General features: G+C 43.2%; 2 protein-coding genes across 2 annotated transcripts in view; both read right to left on the bottom strand.

Annotated features, from left to right (window-relative positions):
- The window catches only part of LOC130124192 (DET1- and DDB1-associated protein 1-like), a 10849-nt gene extending 44 nt beyond the window's left edge, over positions 1-10805 (bottom strand). The window contains exons 1-5 of the mRNA XM_056293643.1: positions 10525-10805; positions 7964-8044; positions 1657-1708; positions 1269-1330; positions 1-857 (exon numbers count right to left, since the gene is read on the bottom strand). The exon at positions 1-857 is cut by the window's left edge and continues 44 nt beyond it. Of these exons, the coding sequence (XP_056149618.1) occupies positions 753-857; positions 1269-1330; positions 1657-1708; positions 7964-8044; positions 10525-10533 (309 nt within the window). The 5' untranslated portion in view covers positions 10534-10805 and the 3' untranslated portion in view covers positions 1-752. The remainder of the gene's footprint in view (positions 858-1268; positions 1331-1656; positions 1709-7963; positions 8045-10524) is intronic.
- Positions 10806-14081: 3276 nt separating this feature from the next.
- On the bottom strand, positions 14082-16850 carry mrpl34 (mitochondrial ribosomal protein L34). Its single transcript, XM_056293668.1, has 2 exons — positions 16740-16850; positions 14082-14913 (listed from the first exon to the last, which is right to left on the bottom strand). Exons 1-2 carry the CDS (start codon positions 16793-16795, stop codon positions 14595-14597), a joined length of 375 nt encoding a protein of 124 aa, XP_056149643.1. The 5' UTR covers positions 16796-16850; the 3' UTR covers positions 14082-14594.
- Positions 16851-25628: the final 8778 nt, after the last annotated feature.

The following is a 25628-nucleotide window of genomic DNA, read 5'->3' as shown; positions in this document are numbered from 1 at the left end:
TGTGCATATCGGAGTAATGGAAAAGAGAGCAAGAAAAAAAATTCAAAAAGAAAGTAGTAGTTATTTCAAAGATTCAGCAATTCTCTACCAACATGGGGCTCGCCAGATTGAATCCTCGTGTTACCTTCGGCTTGGTCGGGCATCCCTACAGACACAATTGGCCGTGTCTGCAGGTGGGAAGCCGGATGCAGGTATGTGTCCTGGTTGCTGCACTAGCACCTCTGGTCGGTCGGGGCACCTGACCGGGGGGGGGGGACTGGGGGGAATAGCGTGATCCTCCCACGTGCTACGTCACCCCGGTGAAACTCTTCGCTGTAAAGGGGAAAAGAAGCGGCTGGCGACTCCACGTATCAGAGGAGACATGTGGTAGTCTGCAGCCCTACCCGGATTGACAGAGGGGTGGAGCAGCGACCGGGACAGCTCGGAAGAGTGGGGTAATTGGCCAGATACAATTTGGAGAAAAGGGGGGAAAAAATCCAAAAAAAGATTCAGCAATTCCTCTTAAATGAGGGAAAACAAGAAAAGGTACAAATAAAAACAAAGTCATCAGAAAACAAAGAGAAACTTGTCTGCTTCCAAATTATGCTGGCAGTGGTTTATCCTGTCAACACATCCCCCCTTGTTTGCTTAAGTGTCAAGGCTTCAGTTTGCAAACATATCTTGCATCTGCTTTTGAGTAAATGAATGAATGGGTCAGAGCATGAGTGTGAGGATGACTGTGTCTCTCTTTGCTGACTGTCAACAACATGGCACTATGAGTTCTCATCCAACTCTCGGCTGTCCGTTCTGGCAATTTTTCGTGGAGGCGTGGCATTTTCCCCATCAGTTTGTTCCTGCTCCCGCTTTTTAGCTGCATTCTGAGGATGCAAATTATTGAGAAGGGTCAACAAAACAAGAAAGAACAATAAAAAGACGATCATCTATGTGCTCAATAACAGACATTACAACTGGCTTCCTATACATACACATAAATACACTAATTGTACTAAATTTGAGGGAAAATGCCAAATACGACTCAAAAACCCATTAGAATTCAAACAGATTTTATGCTCCATATAAAAAAATCCATTTGGACTGAAGCAATATGAATAGATAGATTTTAGTGTATTGAAAGGGATTAGGTGGATTCTTTTGACTATGAAAGAACATAGCTCATCACCAGCTCTAATTAACAGATTTCACATATGATTGAGGATGGGAACACTTTCAGTTGCTTGATGTCCAATGTGAATACATTTTTACAGGTCAAAACATTTCTAGTCCCTTACCTTTTTATCCCACTGCTGATGAAGATATCTCAGTAAGATATTTGTCTTTTCTGTTACTATGACTGGGGAGAAAATAAACACAAAGACAGACTAATAAGAGCACAGATGGTCTATCCTCGCCAAACACTCAGTTTTATACAGATGTACAGAAGATGTAGTGGAATGCATCAGTTGCTATAGACTGCTAGGTTGTAGAACATGAGTAGAAATCCATGGGGTAGGACTGTAAGGGTAGAACTTCAAACATATTAATTTTCCCTTTCACACAAAATTGTTACTTGGAGCATGAATGGGTAGAGAATGCTATCAGCTTTGAGGCTGACAGACATATTTCAATTAAATTGAAAAGGGACAGAGAGCCATGCGTCTCTTGAGCTTTAAAACTTACTTTGTTCTGAGGGGTAATCTCGAGTAGGAAGATACACAGAAGGTCGACGATTCTAAAACAAAATCAAGACCAGAGTGAATAAATACAGTTTAGATGAAAACTCAATGAGTGACAAGAAATTATATTAAAAATCTTTGTGTTGACAAACCAGTCTGGTTTACAGGACATACTGCATGCAAAAAGTGGGGATTCCATCACTGGTATTTAAGCACAGGACCCCAATGTGGTTGTGTTTGGAAGCACAGACCAGATCTTGGCCTGCATATATCAAGCGTCTTGGAATTACCCCTATGAATTGTACTGCTACCTCAGAGTAACTGCAATTTTTAATTTATTTATTTTTTGATGGCGTATCCTTGTGTTCTTTGTCCCCTTGTGTTAAGGGAGAGAGCGGCAGAGCACAAGAATTTCATTGTATTCTAAACCCATATGACAATAAATCTGAATTTGGGAGTTAGTTATAAAGCTTCCAACACACAAGACTGGGACAAAAACTTTTACAGTGCTGAGATTACAAGTACTGTAGTTTTCTCTGTAGTGCACTGCAAAGTGTGACTGAAAACACGTATGTCATTGACTTTCGGTGATAGTCTATCACTAAGCCAGTGACATCCAGGGCATATGTGGCTGCACTCAAAGGCTTGAGACCACTGTTACTGAGCATCCATGAGTAATGCACAAACCCAGGCCACTATATCCAAGGATTATAAATACCAAAATACAAACAGCATATTAATTGTCCCACCAGGGAAAATAACACACTGGACCAATGCTACACAATTCTTGAAGATGTATATCACTCTGTCTCCCGGGCAGCTTTGGGGCACTCTGATCACTGCTTGATTCATCTTGTTCCAACCTACACGCAGAAACTAAAATCTGCTCACTGTATCCCCCACCATCTGTCAGTGGATCACCAGCTTCCTGACAGGCAGGAAACAGCAGGTGAGGCTAGGGAAAATCACTTCTGGTATAGGCAAGTCAATTTTATTTGTATAGCCCATTATCATAAATTACAAAATTGCCTCAGTGGGCTTTATAGCAATACAGCATCCTGTCCTTAAACCCTCGCATTGGGTAAGGAACAACTCCCTAAAAAAAAACCTTTAATGGAGAAAAAATAGGAAGAAACCTCAGGGAGTGCAACAGAGGAGGCATTGCTCTCCCAAGACAGACAGATGTGCAATGGATGTTGTGTGCACACAATTTACAGAATACAACATTGAAAGAGGATAACAGAATTATAATGGAGGATGCCAAGCAGTGTCCAGATGCCACCGGAACAACCCAGGAACTGAGCCACATGACCACCATCACCATGTTGACCTGACAGGAGGACAGACTACACATGTACACAAGAGAGACTCACATCACATCATTCACATATGTGGGAGAAGAGACAAGAAAAGAAAAAAAAAGAATAAAATGAAATACAGACAGTCAGCACTGGTGCTCCCCAGGGATGTGTCCTCTCCCCACTGCTCTTCTCCCTCTACCCCAATGACTGTACCTTCAAGGACCAAACTGTTAAACTACTGATGTTTGCAGACAACACTACAGTTATCGGACTCATCCAGGATGGTGGTGAGTCTGCATATCAGCAGAAAGTTGAGCAGCTGGTGCTCTGGTGTAGCTAGAACAACTTGGAGATGAACATGCTCAAGATTGTGGAGATGACAGTGGACTTTAGGAGACACCCCTCAGCACTGATCCTTGTCACAATATCCAACAGCTCTGTGTCAACCGTGGAGACCTTCAAGTTTCTGGGAACTACTATTTCCAAAGACCTGAGTGGGAGACAAACTCCATCTTCAAAAAGGCCCAGCATAGGATGTTCTTTCTGTGGCAACTGAGGAAATTTGGTCTGCCACAGGAGCTGTTGAGCCAGTTCTACACCGCAGCCACTGAATCTGTCCTGTGCACATCCATTACAGTCTGGATCGGAACAGCAACAAAACAAGATAGGAACAGACTGCAGCGAACACTAAGGACAGCAGTAAAAATCCTGGCCATCATGGCCAAGATGTCTCACCTACATATCTACCTCTTTAAACCAGATGTGCAATACAAATGTACAATTGTAAATACACATACAACTGCTGTACACTGGTTACAAATTATTACTGTTATTACTTTGAGTGTAACATAGGTATATGATATAGTATGTACATAGTTGTGAGGTGGCTGGTAAGTAAATATATAGTGTATACTTCTGGTATATAAAATAATAGTGTAATATAGTGGCCGTTTATAGCAACCCAGCCACTGAGGATGCACAAGCCAGTGCATCCTTAGTGCCGGTCCCAAGCCCGGACAAATGGGGAGGGTTGCGTCAGGAAGGGCATCCGGCGTAAAATCTTTGCCAAATCAAAGATGCGGATCATAAATAAGACTTACATACCGGATCGGCCGAGGCCCGGGTTACTAACGACCGCCACTGGTTAACCAGCAGGGTGTCGGTGGAAACTATGCTACTGTTGGGCGAAGGAGAAGGAGAGGGGGAAAGCATGTCCAGAGGCAGCTAGAGAGGAGGAGGGTAGGCATGTGAGAGTTGGAGAGTTCCAACTCTGAGAGTTGGAACTTTGAATGTTGGCACTATGACTGGTAAAGGGAGAGAGCTGGCTGACATGATGGAAAGAAGAAAGGTAGGCATACTGTGTGTGCAAGAGACCAGGTGGAAGGGGAGTAAGGCCAGGAGTATCGGAGGTGGGTTCAAACTCTTCTACCATGGTGTGAATGGGAGGAGAAATGGGGTAGGGGTAATTCTGAAGGAAGAGTATGTCAAGAGCGTGCTGGAGGTGAAGAGAGTGTCAGACAGAGTGATGAGTATGAAGCTGGAAATTGAAGGTTTATTGCTGAATGTTATCAGCGCATATGCCCCGCAAGTTGGGTGTGAGATGGATGAAAAAGAAGAATTCTGGAGTGAGTTGGACGACATGGTGGAGAGGGTACCCAAGGAGGAGAGAGTGGTGATTGGAGCGGACTTCAATGGACATGTTGGTGAAGGGAACAGAGGTGATGAGGAGGTGATGGGAAGGTATGGAGTCAAGAAGAGAAATGTGGAAGGACAGATGGTGGTCGATTTTGTGAAAAGGATGGAAATGGCTGTGGTGAATACATATTTCAAGAAGAGGGAGGAACACAGGGTGACGTACAAGAGTGGAGGAAAGTGCACACAGGTGGACTACATCTTATGTAGAAGGCGCCATCTAAAAGGGATTGGAGACTGCAAGGTGGTGACAGGGGAGAACGTAGCTAGGCAGCATCGGATGGTGGTCTGTAGGATGACTTTGGAGACCAAGAAGAGGAAGCGAGTGAAGACACAGCCGAAGATCAAATGGTGGAAGTTGAAGAAGGAAGACTGATGTGTGGAGTTCAGGCAGGAGTTTAGACAGGCACTGGGTGGTAGTGAAGAGTTGCCAGATGGCTGGACAACCACTGCAGAAATAGTGAGGGAGACAGCTAGGAAGGTACTTGGTGTGTCATCAGGACAGAGGAAGGAAGACAAGGAGACTTGGTGGTGGAATGAGGAAGTACAGCAAATTATACAGAGGAAAAGGTTGGCAAAGAAGAAGTGGGATAGTAAGAGAGATGAAGAAAGTAGACAGGAGTACAAGGAGATGCAGCGTAAAGCAAAGAGAGAGGTGGCGAAGGCAAAGGAAAAGGCGTATGGTGAGTTGTATGACAGGTTAGACACTAAGGAAGGAGAAAAGGACTTGTACCGATTGGCTAGACAGAGGGACCAAGCTGCAAAGGATGTGCAGCAAGTTAGGGTGATCAAGGATAGAGATGGAAATGTGCTGACAAGCGAGGAGAGTGTGCTAAGAAGGTGGAAGGAGTACTTTGAGGGGCTGATGAATGAAGAAAATGAGAGAGAGAGAAGGTTGGATGATGTAGGGATAGTGAATCAGGAAGTTCAGTGGATTAACAAGGAGGAAGTGAGGGCAGCTATGAAGAGGATGAAGAGTGGAAAGGCAGTTGGTCCTGATGACATACCTGTGGAGGCATGGAGATGTTTAGGAGCGATGGCAGTGGAGTTTTTAACTAGATTGTTTAACACAATCCTGGTAAGTGAGAGGATGCCTGAGGAGTGGAGAAGAAGCATACTGGTACCGATTTTCAAGAACAAGGGCGATGTGCAGAACTGTAACAACTACAGAGGTATAAAGTTGATCAGCCACAGCATGAAGATTTGGGAAAGAGTAATAGAAGCTAGGTTAAGAGGAGAGGTGATGATCAGCGAGCAGCAGTATGGTTTCATGCCACGAAAGAGCACCACAGATGCGATGTTTGCTTTGAGAATGTTGATTGAGAAGTATAGAGAAGGCCAGAAAGAGTTGCATTGTGTCTTTGTAGATTTAGAGAAAGCTTATGACATAGTGCCGAGAGAGGAGGTGTGGTATTGTATGAGGAAGTCGGGAGTTGCAGAGAAGTATGTAGGAGTGGTGCAGGATATGTATGAGGGAGGTGTGACAGTGGTGAGGTGTGTGGTTGGAATGACAGATGGGTTCAAGGTGGAGGTCGGATTACATCAAGGATCGGCTCTGAGCTCTTTCTTGTTTGCAATGGTGATGGACAGGTTGACGGACAAGATCAGGCAGGAGTCTCCATGGACGATGATGTTCGCGGATGACATTGTGATCTGTAGCGAGAGTAGGGTGCAGGTGGAGGAGAGCCTGGAGAGGTGGAGGTATGCACTGGAGAGAAGAGGAATGAAAGTCAGTAGGAGCAAGACGGAATACCTATGCGTGAATGAGAGGGAGGACAGTGGAATGGTCAGGATGCAAGGAGTGGAGGTGACAAAGGCATTTGAGTTTAAATACTTGGGGTCAACTGTCCAAAGTAACGGGGAGTGCAGTAGAGAGGTGAAAAAGAGAGTGCAGGCAGGGTGGAGTGGGTGGAGAAGTGTGTCAGGAGTGATTTGTGACAGAAGGGTACCAGCAAGAGTCAAAGGGAAAGTTTACAAGATGGTTGTGAGACCAGCTATGTTATATGGTTTGGAGACAGTGGCACTGACGAAAAGACAGGAGGCGGAGCTGGAGGTGGCAGAGTTGAAGATGCTAAGATTTTCACTGAGAGTAACGAAGAAGGACAGGATTAGGAACGATTATATTAGAGGGACCGCTCAGGTTGGACGGTTTGGAGACAAAGCAAGAGAGGCAAGATTGAGATGGCTTGGACATGTGTGGAGGAGAGATGCTGGGTATATTGGGAGAAGGATGCTGAATATGGAGCTGCCAGGGAAGAGGAGAAGAGGAAGGCCAAGGAGGAGGTTTATGGATGTGGTGAGGGAAGACATGCAGGTGGCTGGTGTGACAGAGGAAGACGCAGAAGACAGGAAGAAATGGAAACGGATGATCCGCTGTGGCGACCCCTAACGGGAGCAGCCGAAAGTAGTAGTAGTAGTAGTGGGCGTTTATAGCACTGTATATGGGCATGATGGGTTATGGTATTAGTATATGATATAGTGTATGGGCAATATAGTATATAACAAATATAGTATAATATAAGGGCATAGATTGTTGATTACTCAACCATAACAAAACTCTGTATAATAGTGACATACCTGTTGTGCATACATGCTTTCCTCCCATGTCCTGTTATCGTTCCATTCATTTCTTCTGTTTTTGTTTTCTGTTTTGTTTTCTTTTTCTTGTGTGAGTGATGTCTGCAAGTACTAGAAGCTGCACTGAACCGGAGTCGAATTTCTTGTGTGCATAGGCACTGATGTCCAATAGAGTTGATTCCAATTCTGATTTTGATCTTATTCTGATAAATCGAATAATTAGCTGTGGCGGTGAACTAAATGAATCTACCCAAGTATGGATGTCAATTAGGGCAATCAAAGTTTTATTTAAAAGGCTTTTCAAATAATGGATGTCTTTGAAGGAACTAGATCATCTCTACTGCATTGCTGCAATTTTCTGGTTGCCAAGAAGCATCAAGTTTTGAGAACTTTCGCTTTCACAGAGATGCCACAAGATCTACACCTTGATCCTGGATAACGTCAGTCCAAAAAAGTATTTCACTCAAGTCGACTTCTTTTCATAAGCCTCGCATTGACATGTGTCTCCAACACATCCCTGCGGCCATAGAAGGAACTGCCCCCAAACACTATCTGTTGGGAATTCAGGTAAGGACACCTTTCAAGCCTTCCTAAATAATGGAAAGGAGTGGTGATACTCCTCCATAGGAATGTCTATAATATGATCTCGCTTATAGTCATAAAAGAGGTAATAGTAAATATTATGTCACTGAAAATTTTTAGGCAGTTGGGGTCCATTCCATCTGGGCCCTGGACACTTACTGATGCTTTACATACAGAATCAGCATGGAATCTGCTGAAGTTGTTTTCGTCGTAGACAGGGAGACCTTTCAGAAAATCTGCCTGTTAACAAGAGAGAAGAATATTAGAAAAATCACAGACAAATGACTAAAATTAAAGTATATCTGCTATGTTGTACAAATACTATTCAAAAAGCATGAGTGGCAGTTAAATAACCACAGTGCAAATGGAGAAAATCACTTCATGGTTAGTGGCCTATTATGTGTGTTTATCTAGACCCTTGAACCCTAATAAGCAGCCCGCGGGCCAGAACCATTGGCACTAATGCACCTCTCATAACATGTGAAATAAAGTGCGTGCTGTTCTACTTTATTTTGACCTCACTCCACACTGTACACTTGACCTATGCCATAGAGCACGCATGGCCATAAGACGCACTCCGCGCTCTCTACAGTCCTTGACTAGACAGAGCCACCCACCAGCTAAGTCACAGATAATCATTTACTGTCCTAAACCAAGAACATGGCCTGTGCAAAAAAGTGGAAAGTCGACCAGGAAAACCGTCAGTTCAAATCTGACGGGACTGATCAGTTTTGTTATATCTTACCAGACCAGGCCAATGCCAAACCGAAATGCTTGATATGCATGCAGACCGTAGCTGTCTACAAAGTAGATAATCTCAAACAGCACTTCAACACTATGCATGGTGCCAGTTTTAATGCCAACTACCCGACAAAATCAGATCACCACAAACAAAAGATAGAAAATATGATAACATCATACAAGCAGTCCGTTTCTACTATCTGTAAATCAACATCGGCACACAAGAGTGCAACAGCTGCATCACTGCATGTTTCATGGAACCTTGCTCAAGGTAAGAAGCCATTCACTGATGCAGAGTGGATTAAAACGTGTGCAATTGATATGGTTGGCGAAGTTTTAAGTCCATCCATTATTTTAACTGCTTATCCTGCTCTCAGGGTCGCTGGAGCCTATTCCAGCAGTCATTGGGCAGCAGGCGGGGAGACACCCTGGACAGACCGCCAGGCCATCACAGGGCCAACACACACACACACACACACACACACACACACACACACACACACACACACACACACACAGACAATTTAGTATGGCCAATTCACCTGACCTACATGTCTTTGGACTGTGGGAGGAAACTGGAGCCCCCGGAGGAAACCCACGCAGACACAGGAAAAACATGCAAACTCCACACAGAGGATGACCCAGGGTGACCCACCAAGGTTGGACTACCCCGGGGCTCGAACCCAGGCCCTTCTTGCTGTGAGGCGACCGTGCTAACGACTGTGCCACCGTGCTGCCCAAGTGTTAAGTCATGATGAGAAAAACAGGAAAACGGTTGTGGAGCTATTAAAGCAGGTGCAACTGTCAGCTAACACAGCAACAAGAAGTGTAGAACTTTTAGTGGGGGAGTGTTTTTCCAATCTACTCACTGATTTGAAAAAAGCAGAAGCCATATCACTAGCCATAGATTCATCCTGTGACCGAACCGATATGGAACAGCTATCTGTGTTCGCAAGATTTTTTGATGGGAAGACCTTTCGGGATTAGCTACTTTGTTTGCTTCCTCTGCCAGGGTGCACAACTGGGGAAATCATCTTTAATGAATTAACATAGTTCTTTGAGAAGAAGTTTGGATGTGAGCAAAATTGTGTCCGTTGTCACCAACGGGGCTCCGTCGATAAGGGCTTGGTAAGCAGTCTTGCCGCTGTTAACCCAGCGATCTCAGCATTTCATTGCATTATTCACACATCAGTAACTGTGTGGGGAAATGAAAGAGGCGATGGATACTGTGACGAGACTGTGACGAGAAAAACATGAGCGCTATTGCAATGCTCCTACTCACAATTTTCCCTTCCACGTACATATGCGAGTCATCATTTTCTACAATGAACTCGATCAAGAACCAAGAAAGAAACAGACTCTCCAATGCACATCTTGGCCAGTGCCTCAGTCTTGACACAGCAGAATACAGGCCTGACATCAGAAGGATTGCCTCATCCCGTCGCTCTCACTTCTCTCACTGACTGGTGAATGAATGTCCATTTATTTTCTGTCCATAATTAAATGGTTGGTTTTGGACTTATTTTGTTTCAAGAGTGCATTTTAATCTTGTGTGACCCTCAACACAGGCTTTATCCCAGACCTAAATTATTATTACTACTAATACCACCACTACTAATACTACAAATAATAATAATAATAATAATAATAGCCGTAATAGCAGCAACAGCAACATCTGCCCATAAAACAACTTTTGCTGGCGCAATGGGGGGGGGCGTTTTGGTCCTTGGCTTGGCATGCATGACATGATTTGGCCCTTGGGGGAAACTATCTGGGGAACCCTGATCTAGATTCTAGACGGTGTTGGTATGAGGTGACATCTATGAAATGACTTCACTAGACAGACAAAGACAGTGCCATGGCTTGAAGGCGTCCGAATTGACTTTCTTACCGAAAACTGGAAATGTATCATAGCAATTATTGCTCGGTACATATAAACACAAATAACTTATCGCGATATACAGATATTTCAAACATACCTTTTCCATTGTTTTATCAGTTTCAGTGGTGTGGAGCTCTCTGTGCACTCGACCAGACTGGAGGACGGCGGCTAATGCTAAATAGTCTACTGTGCCTTGTCGTTGCCAAGAAACCAGTTCGACGAATATTCTTGCTACCTTACGTTACCTAGATGGGGATTCAATATCGTCCCCCAAAACACTGAATGTTTTGAAATAGGTTAACCTAGCTGAACTATTGTTAAACGTGCTTAGCCAGCTATCTTGCTAACATTACAACTCCATTTTTGTTGTTTCGTCTACAGTAGGCAGTGACCTTCCGCAGATACAGACGCCTCATTGGCTTAAGATTGATTGACACCGGAAGACAGCTTTGACTTCCACGATCGTATTTTACATCTATTGCTGGTACAGGCTCCAGCATCCCCGCTACCCCATGGGATAAGTGGCTTGGATAATGGATGGATAGATGGATGGTGAAAATTAAACTACATTTACGATTATACTTTAGAAATTTTTAGAAAACGGACTGATATGTTTCCACAACGTGATTTCGGTAGGTAACAGAAAAGTGACATTTACGAAACTAGATAAATCACATCAGTTGCAACTGGGATCTGCAATTTTTTTCAGAGAGAGCGAGAGAGAGAGAGCGCAAACCCAATGAATAGTTAAGATCAAGTCAAGTGTAATAGTTGCATATTTTACAACCCATGTAACCATGGGAGTTACCACACAACATACTCTGATTTATACGGAGCTCGGGAGGTGACGTGGACAAATCTTTTTTCCGTAGATTTAACCAAATTCCAGTTATATAAACGCACGAATCAAATTTAACACAACCTAAAATCTTCCCAGCATTAAATAGGGATTTGGGTTTTACGATATATTCATGCGACTACAATAAAGCAGTCATGCGTTGTACATACGCTGCGGTCTCCGTTGTGATTAGTTACACAAACAACAGGCCGCCAGACCATCACGGAGCCATGTGATTGGGACTCACTACACTGAAAACCTAATTTACATCATTGATGATGCGTCTTGCATTTTGGGGATGGTTGTACGACATTGTCCCATTCCACACAACGCTCGGGGAGGGGCTTAGACCAACAGTCCCATCTAACACCTGTACATGGTGTCTCCCGCCTGTCGCCCAATGACTGCTGGAATAGGCTCCAGTGTAGGGTAACGGAAGGTTTGGATAATGGATGGATGCATGGATGCATGGAGTCCCCGGGACCCACAGGTGGTCATTTCAGTAGGTCCCAGGGAAATTGAGTGGGTCACCAATTAAAAAAAAAAGATAAATCGACAAATTGTAGTGTTGAACTCGTGTTTGATGTTATATATATTTATAAGTATGGTTATATTGATGTAAGTGTTGAAAATGTATCTGAAGTCTAAACAAATAAAATCCCAAATCTGAAAACGCTGTTTACAAACAGTATCACATCATCGTGACATACTACAAAATTAAAATAAACAAAACAATGTATGTAGCTATATAATAGCACCAAAATCAATTAGAGAGTTCAGTGTGGCATATGTGAACAAAACATTTTTCAAATATAAGCAAAAAATGTGGTCTGTAGAACCATAGTAGCACCGATATAAATTATAATGCAATGCATAAAGCCTTATTCATATCATCGGTCATCATTGACGTGGTGACAGTGGCCACGTGAGTTTATGACGTGATGTGAGTGGCCACGTGATTTTATTTACCAATACCAAGTTTGTTAGCCTTGGTTGTTGAAATGAAATCTGAGGAGCTTGTTGCAGCTAAAGTAGCATGTCGCGATGACTGAAAAAGGGATCTCGTCTGCGCAAGATGGCGACCGATGATTTCTTTCGTTTATTTCTATGATTTCAAAACGGATTTGTTGTTAGTGGGTTTACTGCGTCCTTTCGGATTTTAATGCATCAGAGGCGCAGGACACGTACCTATTTAAATCACTGCATCATTGATTAAATTAAAGCAAGCATTAGAAGATTCCTTGGAAGTCAAAACATTTCCCTGTATACTTCCCTCATATTTAGGAACACCAAAATCATCCCTTTTTTTGGAGATGTCACTGGTAATTACATTGGCATTAATCTCTGATAGTCTTTTACATTTCTTTTCCTAACCAAAGATACCTCTGAATAATTAAATTCATGGTTTTGATGGACCTGCAACTGGACCAGCTGTAGCGCACCCACAGGGCCAGCATATACTCAGCCAATAAATCAGACTGATTCTTTACCTTTTAGGCAGCTGAATGCAGAGAGCTGATAAACCCAAAGGTACAGCAGCACGTACAGAGGCTTTAGCTGGTGCAAGGGAAGTCAGCGAGGTGAGTCCAGGAGTCACCTTGCTGTCTTTGTTAGGGATGAATTATTCAGGGGTTGATGGTCAACCACCTCCCACAAGGAGATTCTACTCTCTGGATAAGGACATCTGGAATGTCATCCAGTCGGTGAAGGAGAGCGTATGGTACTTGTCCACTTCCCAGAGATACATAATCCTGGCCAACTATCGCATCAAGGTGAAGCAAAAGTATGTGTTATACTTGCTCTCACCACCTTCCTACGTACTACACTTTCTCTAGCTTACAGACCACCAGTTAAGGAAGTAAGATTCAAATTTCTCAATTTAGCCCCCAAAAAACAACCCTTCACTGGTAGGATAGGTGGCCATGCTGTGGCGATGACAGCAAACTTCAAGCTTTTTAAGGGAAACTTCAAACACAAGGGAAGAGTACAATTCGTTTTTCTAAAAGCTTTCTATTAATCACCAGGACTGGTTGACATCCCTCATAGTGAGAAGTTTCAGGGATGATTGCTCATTTTAACTTCTTCAGTGACATAAACTGCATTAACCTTGATGAAATCATGAATTAGATGCCCCCCTCCTGTTTCAATGACAGAACGAAATGTGTATAAAAAAATCTAGCCAATCAGTGGGCAATCACACGAATGTGTTTCCATCACCACTCTGGTTCACGGGGAAGCACACAGTTGTGCTAATAGCTACCAAACCATTTCTAAAGCATGGGAAATAGACGTATTACGTGTTGAGCTATTTTAGCATCAGCTCAGTACATGTTATGCCACTCTGCCATACTGTCAGTATTTTACCAATGCACACAAATTCTGATATTGTTTGTACAGTTCCGATTTGTAAACTAAAATTGTGGATGAAATAAATCAGGTTTTAAATTATAGGTTTGTTACATTTCCTACATGCTAAATGTTGGGACTGCTGCAGTGTAGTCATTTTGTACATAGAGGCTAATGTTCTGTTGGGATGTTTTCATGGGATATAACAAAAATATGTTCTTTGCTACAGTAAAATTGCACCCATTTTGAATGTATAGGCTAAATCATACTATTTGGGTAATTTATGGGACATTGGTACATTTTCTTGCAGATAAAGACAAAAATGTTTAGGTGTAAATGCAAAAATTATATTAGAAATTACAAGTCTTCAAAGTCTGAACTCCCACGTCTCACTCCCCCTGAATTCAAAGTCAATATTAGCCCTGCTGACACAAAAAAATAAACAAATAGAGCCTTTGTCCTCAAATTTCTTCGGTAATAGATTTTTTTATGAACATATTGATGGAGCAATCAATGATAAAGAGAAGAATGTTTAAATTGTTTAAGGGCGTTTTCACACAATACAAAAACACAATTGACAATTTTGCAAGATAAATTCATGAAGGGTGTATCGCCAATTGTATCACACAATAAATGTATCATCATCATCATGTAATGACTATGGACAAAATTTTACTTCAGCATTGTAGTTCTGAATCATTTTCATTCTTGTTTGAAATCAGTTACCATTACAAATGACTGACTGAATCTACCAGTGTCCATTTTGAACCAAGGAAAACAATTTCCTTTAATAAGGTCAATTCCATTCTCATACTCATCATCAATACACCAATGATACCAAATCCAAATCCATACCCAGTATCACCAATCAACTCAGTACAAGTGTTCAAAGCAGCTTGTTAAATGCCTCCACTGTTAGACAACCATTATTTATTTTCCAGAAAGTTTTAGAGGTTTAGCAAAAAAGTGTTCTTTTGCCACCTTCAATGTGTGAGTGAGTTTCGTCCCTTTAGCATTCGACGTAGAATGACCTCGATGCCACTCTTTGTGCGGATCCTTTTAATCCAGCCGTGGGTCCTCTTGCGTTTGAGGTTCTTGGGCTGATACTCCATTCCTCTTTTCTTTGTTCGCACTGGTTGGTACTGCCAAGGAAGTTGCTGGAAAACTCTTGAACCCTCAGCTTGCGACACAACCAGTCCACATTTGGAAATTTGTGGTCCTGGAGTGATTCTGGATAAGACCCAGTTGCTGAGCAATCTTAGTTGGGAGGTACCACTTACAGGAAGGTTCGGCTTAGCAATGCTGTTAGGAGAACAGAAATTGGAAAGGCTATAAACAAATGTCTTTATGAATGCTTAATAATCCAGGAAAAAAAATCACATAAGGGTGAATCAGTTCATCTGGACACAACGTTTATTGAGAGAATTTAGTCTTAACTGACTGCAGGTGTGTGTGTGTGTGTGTGTGTGTGTGTGTGTGTGTGTGTGTGTGTGTGTGTGTGTGTGTGTGTGTGTGTGTGTGTGTGTGTGTGTCGGCCCTGTGATGGCCTGGCGGCCTGTCCAGAGTGTCTCCCTGCCTGCCGCCCAATGACTGCTGGAATAGGCTCCAGCATCCCCACGACCCTGAGAGCAGGATAAGCGGTTCAGATAATGGATGGATGGATGGATGACTGCAGGTATCCCCACCCTTATAAACATTACAGTTGCATAATGACAAAACCAACACTCATATATGGGCGTGACCATTAACTAGCGTCTCAATGGCCATGTGTACTATTCAGGGAGGATTTGGGAATGGTTGCTGTCACAGCATTATAAGATAGTGATAGATGTACTCTTAGGCCTCCCAAAGAGGCCATCTATGTGAAGAGGGAACGACCATTCCTGAACGGGGGGGGGGGGGTCTAAGAGCACATGTCACCATCTTAAAATGCTGTGATGGGGTGTCCGGGTGGCATGGCGATCTATTCCGTTGACCTACCAACACGGGGTTCGGCTGTTCAAATCCCGGTGTTACCTCCGGCTTGGTTATGTGTCCCTACAGACACAATTGGCCGTGTCTGTGGGTGGGAAGTCGGATGTGGGTATGTGTCCTGTGTATGTGTCCTGTGGGTATGAATGCTGTGATTGCAGCCATTCCCAAATCCTCTGTGAATAGTACACATTGCCATTGTAACTCTAATTAATGGTTACGGCAAACGGCATACGAAATCAATCATTGTTTTCAGTCGTTATGCCACTGTATTGTTTATTACAGGTGGGGATACCTGCAGTCGGTTGAGACTGAAGTGGACACTTAGATGAGTGATGAAACGTTTCTCTTAATAAATGTTGTGTTCAGATGAACTGATTTACCTTCCTGTGGCTATAAACAAATTTTTCCATGCATGTAATCTTAACTGTCTATGTTTCAGCAACCAACACCACTGATACAAATACATTTACTTTTTAATGCAATCATAACATCCATCCATCCATTATCCCGCTGACCTTTAAGTTATATTTCAAACATTGCAATTATAATAAGCACACATGAAAAATGTATTCTGATTCTGATTAACAGCTAAACAACCCATCATCTCTGGAAAAACAAAACAAAACAAAATAACCTTTCTCCCACGAAGGATCAAAAGCGCGTTTGGTCATTTTGGGGGGCTGTGACGTTAGGCTAGCTAGCTAGCTAGCTAGATAGATAGCGACCTGACTCGCAGTGGGGGAATGCACGCAATTGCACGAGTTTTACATATTAACTTAGAGCATGCAATCCCGACTCTTAACGTGATGTAACCTAGGTTGCTGTTGTACTGTGGCCACCTTAATTTATTAGTCTCAAAAAATATTAGATTGCAATAATTTTCTTGTCTAAATATCCACAATTTATATGGTCATGTCATGGGGGGGATTCTGATTTTTTTTTTTGTTGCCACGGACACGTTTGTCTGTGTACGGACAGGTTGGAAGTTCAGCTGCCTGACATTAGGCAAATGATGATCTGCTATTTATTTCCATCAAGTTGCAAGATCACTCGTGCTAGCACAACTGGAAGGTAAACTGCTAACGTTAACAATCGTAAACATTCATTATTGGCCTTGATGTATTTCTAGCATGCATATACAAGTTATACACTACCTGGTCAAAGGTGTTCCTCCCCTTAATCGTGAGAAAGAAAAACGTAAAATATTCATTTTGGATGAGACTGAAAGTTGTCACAGACAAACACGGCATGAATGTCACAGGATGAAAAAACACCCTCGGCCCATCCAGAAAGATGATTGGCTGGAAATATTCGGCCAATCGTAGTGCTTCTTACTAAAGTGAAGCAGAGGCGGTTGTCGCTCACAGTGATCCCAAACAGTGCAGACACCAATTTAAAATCCATTTTGTCCTCATAGCGGAAACAATAACAAATTCGTTCACATACAATTCATAGTGATACATTTGGGATATGGATGAATGATTGTAACAAGCTACTGCAGCTGAATTGCATTCATAGACCTGACATAGTCCTATTTTATACAATGCACGAGCTTCCGCTGGGGGACTTGGCCCTTGCTCTACGTCAATTTAAACACACGCACATACATACGTACGCGCACGCGCACGCTATTAGAGATGCGTTCAGCTCTCAGCCTTAGCAACAAGGATAAGAGGGTACTCCCATTGGCCTCTGCGCAAGGGTTACTCTGTCTCTATTCGCTATCCTTACTGCCATTCAAGAAGGGGATGACATGACAGGAGGACGATGAGGATGCAGATACAAGGGCAAAACGGTTGGGTAGAAACCGACTAGGGTGCGCAACGGCAGATGATGTTAATGAAGAAAATTCCTTGCTGTTTTGTTGTCATTATGAATATCTTAGTGAAATGCATATTGCATGCTTATGGATGCACGTTTTACCACAATTTCAAGTCCCAGTGCTTTGTGTGATACAAGACTAATGTAGCTATTTATTAGCTTACTATTTTGCAGCATCCTCTTATAGCGTAGATGAATTGTTGCAGCAGATGCAAGGTTTTTGTCGGTACACTCTCATCGGCCTAGTCATAGATTTGGTGAATATCTCCAAACATCCTTAATAATCATCAGTCGTGCAGGTAAGGAACCAATTTTTATACATGCATATATATGAAATTGCATAATTAGCTAATGATAGCCTAATTATGTTGTTTAATCATAGGTTATAGTTAACGATGCATGTTTTTGCATGTTTGTCCTAATAACAGAACAAAATTATGTATGATTTTTAAATCAGCCAGTACATTGGTCTTGATTTCCATAGTGTGACAAGGAATACGTATTGTTTTTGCTAAGGTGCATAAATGCCTACTTGGTCAGCTATTCAGTTCTCTGTTAATTATTATCAAATGATGATATATTTGATATGTCAAATATAAACCATGGTGTTTAATGTATGATAATAATTACAGTATAGTATATTAACTGGTTTGACCGATTATCATGTTAGATGTATTCATGTCAACGCAATAGTTTTTCATGAAAAAAAATGCTGAAAACAATTCTTGCGGAATGCAAATTAAAAAAAATAAAAAATGCTCCTCAAAAAAATGCAAGGTATAATTTTCACTTTTTTTCTCTTCCTGCTGAGTATTTAGTTTGCAGCAATCCGTTCGGCTTGTGCTGTTGTTATACTGTGTAGGCCTGGGTGGTGTATCCTAAATGTAGAGCAGCACATTGTGTACCAAATTTGTATTTGACTTGATGCTTGGTTATTCCTGCAATGCAGACTACAAATTAAAACAGCCCACATGACTTGTAATTGAGGAAATTCAGAGCAGACCACCTCCGGGATAACTCATCCGTTTTCAAAACCCATTTCCACTTCCTACTTAGTATGAATAGATCAACACTGAAAAACATTTATTTAGTTGCCTGGCTATCTTAAGTTAAAATTGGTGTATTGATGTGCCAGTATGGTGTTGAGTTATAGAGGGTTATGATGAATTGATGCAGCCTTCAGACAAAGTTAGCGCAGCTTGCCCTGCAGTCACTCATGTTCTCAGCTGCCATAAGTTACCACCTCCTGAGGGACCTGCTTCAGCAGAACCCCTGCCCAGTCATGTAGCCTACCATTTACAGTAGTATATATGAAATTCTAGGAGTGGTGAAGCAATGGATGATACTTTCAGAGTAAAATATATCCCATTATGGGTCGTAACAATGTTTTTACACCTTCATTAGGTATACTATCTGCTGAATACTAAATAAAATGCTCCTAGCAAGTATAGATCTAATATTTTCTTGTTAAAACAAAGTACATAAGCAAGAAGAGTTTTAGTGCTGAATGCATTTGAAACAGGCAAATAAAACAAGTGAAAACATAAAAAGATGAAAGAAAACTGTGTTGCGTTGTATGAATAACCATGCTTTAGTTTTAACATGAGGCTTATTTGGAGTGTATAGACAGTACTGTAGTTGTTTGTGAAAACTAAGTTGAGCTGCAGTGTATGTGCATATGCTGTGCTATGAAATTTGCTGCTTGTGTCAGGTCTCCATTTTGATCCGTGTGGGAAGGGAGGGCAATCGCATTTCTTTTGACTCCTGGGTGAAACTGGATAGTACAGGAGGCGCTGACCTTCAACCCACCCTGCTGTGACCATCACCATCATGGCCACCAAAAATACACAAACTCACGTGCGTGCGTGCGTGTGTGTGTGTGTGTGTGTGCGCGCCCACACACACACACACACACACACACACACACACACACACACACACACACAGAAAAAGACTCACAACCCCTCTCCGTTTCAGCCAAGAATTGATCCTTTGGCTATTTTAATATGTTAATGAATCCCCCTGTGTAGACACAGAGCTACACTGCCTAGTCGTCTTCCCCTCTAACCTTAGTACCGGCCCTCTGATGTGCTGTGTTTTTAAAAGTGTTTTTCATTAACTAACCACGGACAAAATGTTGCCAAAATCTTTACCCCAGAATCCTTGTAACACACAAAACAACAGATTAAACGAAAAGACGCCATTGCCCGTTCTTTTCCTATGTGTTGTTTAGAATGAATGATTTACAGCCACATACCAATCACTGGGCTTAAATAATGGATAACGCTGGTATATAGATTTGGAGGTGAAGGGGATGAGCGTTATGATGTAGTATGATGTAGTATGGAAATAAATTAGAGAACACTCGCTCTGGCCTTCTATCTAGGGATAGTGTGTATGACTGTCTGGAGAAAAATTGATTTTTCAAATTGCAAATTATATATAAGAAAATTTCACATTTTTGCATTTTGCATTTTATAATGGTGACCACAGTCCTCCCCTAGAACCTAATGCATTGAATTGGGAAGTAGGTCTAGAAGTTCATCATACATGTACTCTAAATTATTTATATTGCAGTAAGTTTTAATACACGGTGGTCCAGTGGTTAGCACTGTTGCCTCATCACAACGAGAAGATCCTGGGTTCAAACCCAAGGCCATCCCAGGTCCTTTCTGAGTGGAGTTTGCATGTTCTCCCTGTGTCTGCATGGGTTTCCTCCGGGTGCTCCGGTTTCCTCCCACCATCAAAAAGACATGCATGTTAGGGTTAATGCTCCTGCCTGTGTCCCTGAGCAAGGCAATGGAGAGAAGAACTGGAGTTGGTCCCTGGGCGCTGCAGCTGCCCAGTACTCCTATACAATAGGATGGGTTAAATGCAGAGAACCAATTTCATTGTAACCGTACAATGACAAAATAGTGACTTTCTTTCTTTTCTTTTTAATTACACCTTATGTGGCCATTAACTATTTTAATTTAATTAGGAATCATAATTGTGAGAAATGAGAAATATGCATACTGTTCTAAACATAAATGTTAAAGGCTTATGTGGATGACGCTTCCCACTCTGTTTCCCTTTGATAATGGGCCAACGTTTTCATGAACAGCATGTGACATGAGACATGTGATCCTCTATTTTTCACAACTTGCAAAATTCTCTGGTGCCTTGACAGGGCTGACAGTGACCACTGCTTCCTCATCTCCACTGGAAATAGAGCAATGTAAACGTACTATCAGCCACCAAAAAGTATGAGGCATATGCTGGCTTATGCCAAGTGATGTGCCATTACTGACATATTCTATTTATACACAAAGTCGCTGACCGTGTTGGAAAGATACACATAGCTATTTATAGAAGATTTCAGGTCAGTATGTGAATGAACTGTCTCGACCACACAGGAACTGAAAACTACATGGGTATTGTTGAATTGTTGTCTATCAGCAAATCAACTTTGAATCTGAAAAACTGCTTTTTAGTCCAGGTGAGTGTGTTTTGATAGCGTTATAAAGTGTATTTTGAATAGATTCTGTTTTTCAGCAGGCAGAAAATTTGATATATTTTTTAATTTGCTTAGAGGATAGTAGTAGAGAGACAGCAATGTTTGGTTTTGTGTTTCGCTTTTTACTACTTTGTTGTCAAGGGCTCAAAGCATGGTTAACCTCACAACAAAGGAGATGTCTTAATTCTTGTTGTGTTTTATGCTATGGAGTCATGAAACAAACCATAACAGACTGCACAAAAGAATAGATAGTGGGCATCCAGGTAATGTAGTGGTCTATTCCGTTGCCTACCAACATGGGGATCGCCGGTTCGAATCCCCGCGTTACCTCCGGCTTGGTCGGGTGTCCCTACATACACAATTGGCCGTTTCTGTGGGTGGGAAGCCGGATGTGGGTATGTGTCCTTGTCACTGTACTAGCGCCTCCTCTGGTCGGTCGGGGCGCCTGTTCGGGGGGCGGGGGGGGCAGTGTGATCCTCCCACGCGCCACGTCCCCCTGGCGAAATTCCTCACTGTCAGATGAAAATAAGCAGCTGGCGACTCCACATGTATTGGTGGAGGCATGTGGTAGTCTGAAGCCCTCTCCGGATCGGCAGAGGGGGGTGGAGCAGCGACCGAGATGGCTCGGAAGAGCAGTGGCGTAACCAGGAATATTTTTGTAGGTGGGCCTGAGTGAAAATGGGTGGGCCAAAATTTTCCAGCAATAATCCTTCAAACAAGACGCAAATTCGAACACATTACAGCAGTAAACACATAACACAGGTTTTTAGTACGTGACCAAGAAACATACTAAAACTTTAATAAAAACCCACTTAAACAAATACCACCCCAGTCATTCTCGCCAGGCTCTGCACAACCATTTAAACATCACTGAGGAAAACAGCCCGACTCGGTCTAAAAGATCATGATACAACATGTAAGCTATAGGCCTACAGTACACGTTTTACAGCACAATGTGTAGACGCCGAAGGCGAGCGTTGAAGATCGAGATTATTTCATCATAGTCCAAAGAGTCAGTAAGTTCCCTTTCAAAGGACAACAGGGATAGATTGTCGAGGCGTGCAGTTAGCATGGAAGATCTTAGACATGTTTTGATATGGCCTGTAGTGGAGAAGAGTCTTTCAACAGTACATGAAGTCAGGGGAATGGTGATCACTGCCCTTAACAGTCTGTTAATGTTTGGGAAAACGTCAGAGTTGCAGCTGTCCAGCACTTCAATGAGGGATGGGTAACACTGACCCCTCTCCACTTTACGACGCAGTGCCTGAATGAAAACGGTCCATTCCGCGTCCTCAATAGATATCCGGTAATGATCACACGAATGCTGCAATGATTCTTTCTGGGCAAACGTAACTGATCCTGGTAAACAAGCAGCGGCTGCTCGCATGATGCCATACTGATCTTGTTGAAAGCGACTGTCCAGCTCAGTAATCGGCCTGTCCAGAATGTTAATCCATAGCTGCTTCAGGTCAGCGTTGTTCCTCACGTTTGTAGTTCTGCCCAAACTAGTGGTAACCACCGACTCATTGAATCTCGCGGGCAGCTTTCTCTCCCGAGCGCCGGTGACATCCCAGCTGGAGACGTCATTCTTTTCCATCAGTTCCTCTGTTAGTTTTAACACTTTGTTGAAATCACCTTGTGAATTATCTCTAAACTGTGCAAAACTGTCTTTGAGGCCTTGAATTAGATCTATGCAGTCAGTGACAGTCAATGAGCCACTCTGTAAACCTTTTGTTGCAAAATCGCTGCTCTCGAATAATTTCCCGAATGTAACCAGCAAAAACAAAAAATTCTTCGTCTGAATTTGTTGCAAAAGTGATTCGGCTTCAACTTTAGTGTGACCACTAGTTTCGGAAAATTGTGCTAGCGTTTCCAAGATAACGTCAAGTAACACCAAAACCTTGCTCACTGATCCTGACTTCGAGTTCCACCTTGTGTCTGTTGAGCGCTCTAACTCCAGGCACCTGTTAGGATGAAGCTCTTTCTGTATTTCGAGTTTAGCGTGTCTGTGCGCATGTAACCAGGTTAAAATTAATGTTTTTATTTTATTTTGTTTGAGTATGAAATATCACCAAATCCTGTCTGTGTGCTGTTATTTGTGTTTACTACATTTTATTTTATGTCATTATTTACTTTTATGTGTTTTACAACGACCGTCATATACGTGTACTGTCGCTTTAAGAGAGAGGTCTTATGGGTACACGGAAGACGGAACGCGGGAGAGGCCATTTTTGTTTTGTGGGAGGAGTCTCAAGCAGCAATCGAGCCGAGCCACACGTGTTTCTTACCGTGGGACAGTTTTGCTGGTTGAGGAGAACGTAACCTTGAGTATCCCTGTAAGAAGATACTGCAAGCTGTGGGATAAAATACTTGTTTATCCTTTCTTACATCGGAGTCCCGTGGACGGTTTCTCCTTCCAACGCACACGAGTGGAGTCCGGGCAGTGGTTGAACTTCGACCCCCACGTCCGTAAGAAACACCGCTCCCGCTGGAGGACTGGACGGTTGTCGAAGGGTTTGAATCCAAAATAAATGGCAAGGTGGGCCAAATAGAGTCCTGTGTGTCCCCCCTCCTTCCTTGATCATGATGATGATGATGAGAGACTGAGGGCCCCCCACAACACCTGGGGCCCCACACAACTAGACCACAACGCAGAGCTACTGATGAGAGTGACGGGCATGCAGCAGGCTGACCAGCATAGAACAGCATAGGACTGCCCCCGTTACATTGGTGCCGTGACCCTCCTGGATCCTGAGAGTGACATCAGTTGCTCGCCGCGGGAGGCTGCTGTCGTCATCAAGCCCCAGACGTTCTCAGGTATTTCTACAGACTGTACACTCATGTTACAGTGGACTGGAGTTGAGCTGTGTGGACACTGGACAGTCATAGCTGTGGTTACCATGGACTGGGCTTGTGAACAGGACATTTGTATATACTGAAGGAAGAAAAACACACGAAAAAAAAAAGGAAAAAAAGGTTAATGTTGATGTGATTGAAGGACTCTATTGATCTAAACTACTGGATATGTGCATATGTGAATAATCTATTGGTGAATTTGTTGATTGTGTGTGATTGTTTCAATCTCTTAGTGATTTCTAGATTCAATTATTTAAATGAATTGAGCTTTTCACTTTTTTATTTTATTTTTTATTTTATCTGAGTGTTAGAGGTAGGAACATGGCAGAGGGTGGTTCGTACGTAGGTGGGGGTAACATTGCTGATCAGGATCTTTTGGATCGCCAGTGTGCTATGGAGAGGGGGTACCAGTTAGATGTGGGTGGGGGTTTACGGCTAGGTGTAGGTAGGAGTTTCAAGCAGCTCTTAGAGGGCGGGGAACCAGACACCAGAGCACCAGGACCTAGAGACCCGACCACATTTGGCACTCCTCAGTTCACCTCCACACGCTACGTAGAACGGGCCAGGCCAGGTATCAGCGAAGGGGCTGTGCTAGGTAACAGCGAGCAGCCAGTGGGTGAGTTAGCCATGCTCATTACTCGGTTAGCAGAGAAGATAGGAGAGTCAATCACTGCTAAGCTGCAGGAAACACAAGTGCTTAGAAACACACACACAGACAGTGCTAGGTCTGCTGAACAGCGTTTGGAGACAGCTCCTAGTGTTAGAGTAGTAATGCAAACAGACGCTAGGGAGCCTCCTATTTTCAGGGGCGATAGCTCTGATAAGTTTACAGTTCATGAGTGGGAGAGCCTTATGACTTTGTATTTGAGGAAGCGAGCCATTCCAGTTAGTGAGCAGTCACATGAGATTCTAGCTAAGCTTATGGGGAAAGCAAGGGACGTGGTGAGGATAAAGCTGCGCAACACATCTGTCGACCACATAGCGAACCCCCACATTATTTTTGATGTACTGAAGCAACACTTTAGTGACTTCACATACTCGAGCATGCCCCTGGCGGACTTTTACAGTACGCTGCCCAAGCCAGGTGAGGACGCTATGGAGTATTGGATTAGGCTTAATAAGACAGTGGAGGTGGCTGACGAATGCTTGAAGTGGCAGGGCCGTAGTATTGAAGAGCCAAGCCACGAGGTAAGCATGATGTTTATCAAACACTGTCCAGATCAGTCTCTTGCCAATGTTTTTAAGTTCAAGTCCGCAGGGAAATGGTCTGCTAGCGAGATCCAGGAGAGGCTTGATGAGCACATGCTGGAGAGGAAGTCCCGTGTTGCTGCAGGTGGACAACGTGAAGCAGGTGCGGTAGAGCGTAGGTTCCATTCACAGGTTCATGTCCCTGTAGTCGACATGGCTCCCGACTTGATCACGACCGTGCCGGTGGTGCCATCTCCCGTCCCGGCTCATGCGTCATCTCCTATACCATTTTTTGCAAGGTCTCCTACACCGTCTCCCGCACCGTCTCCCGCACCTGTCTCTGGCGGTGATGACTATATGAGGAGTTTGGTGAGCTTGCTAGACCGTTTGGTCACAATGCAGACTCAGGTTCCAGTTAGCGCTGCAGTCCGGACACCGACGCTGACTCAACCGCCAGCTAACGCCGTAGGGCGGGTGCCAGACGCACCACAGAGGTTGTGCAGGATTTGTAAGTCTCTGGATCACTCCACATTTTCCCACTGCAGCCGGGAGAACCGATGTATAAACTGTTTGTCTCCTGGTCATTGGAAGAGGGACTGTCCTCACCCTCAGCCGCCCAACCAGCTCCGTTCTCAGCCTGGTGGAAGAGCTGGTCGTCAGTCTCGTCCGTTAAACTACTAAA

Source organism: Lampris incognitus, chromosome 14, assembly GCF_029633865.1.
Source record: "Lampris incognitus isolate fLamInc1 chromosome 14, fLamInc1.hap2, whole genome shotgun sequence".
NCBI lineage: Eukaryota > Metazoa > Chordata > Actinopteri > Lampriformes > Lampridae > Lampris > Lampris incognitus.
The sequence above is the reverse complement of the archived record's forward strand: the minus strand, read 5'-3'. Positions and strand labels throughout refer to the sequence as shown.

What these genes read in the sequence shown, in the direction of transcription:
- mrpl34 (XM_056293668.1), bottom strand. Translation starts at nt 16,795, where the DNA reads ATGAATATTTTACGTTTTTCTTTCTCACGATTAAGGGGAGGAACACCT. An exon ending in GGAGGAACACCTTTGACCAG is followed by an intron (nt 14,914 to 16,739) that starts GTAGTGTATAAC and finishes TTCTCCTAACAG; the next exon opens with CATTGCTAAGCCGAACCTTC.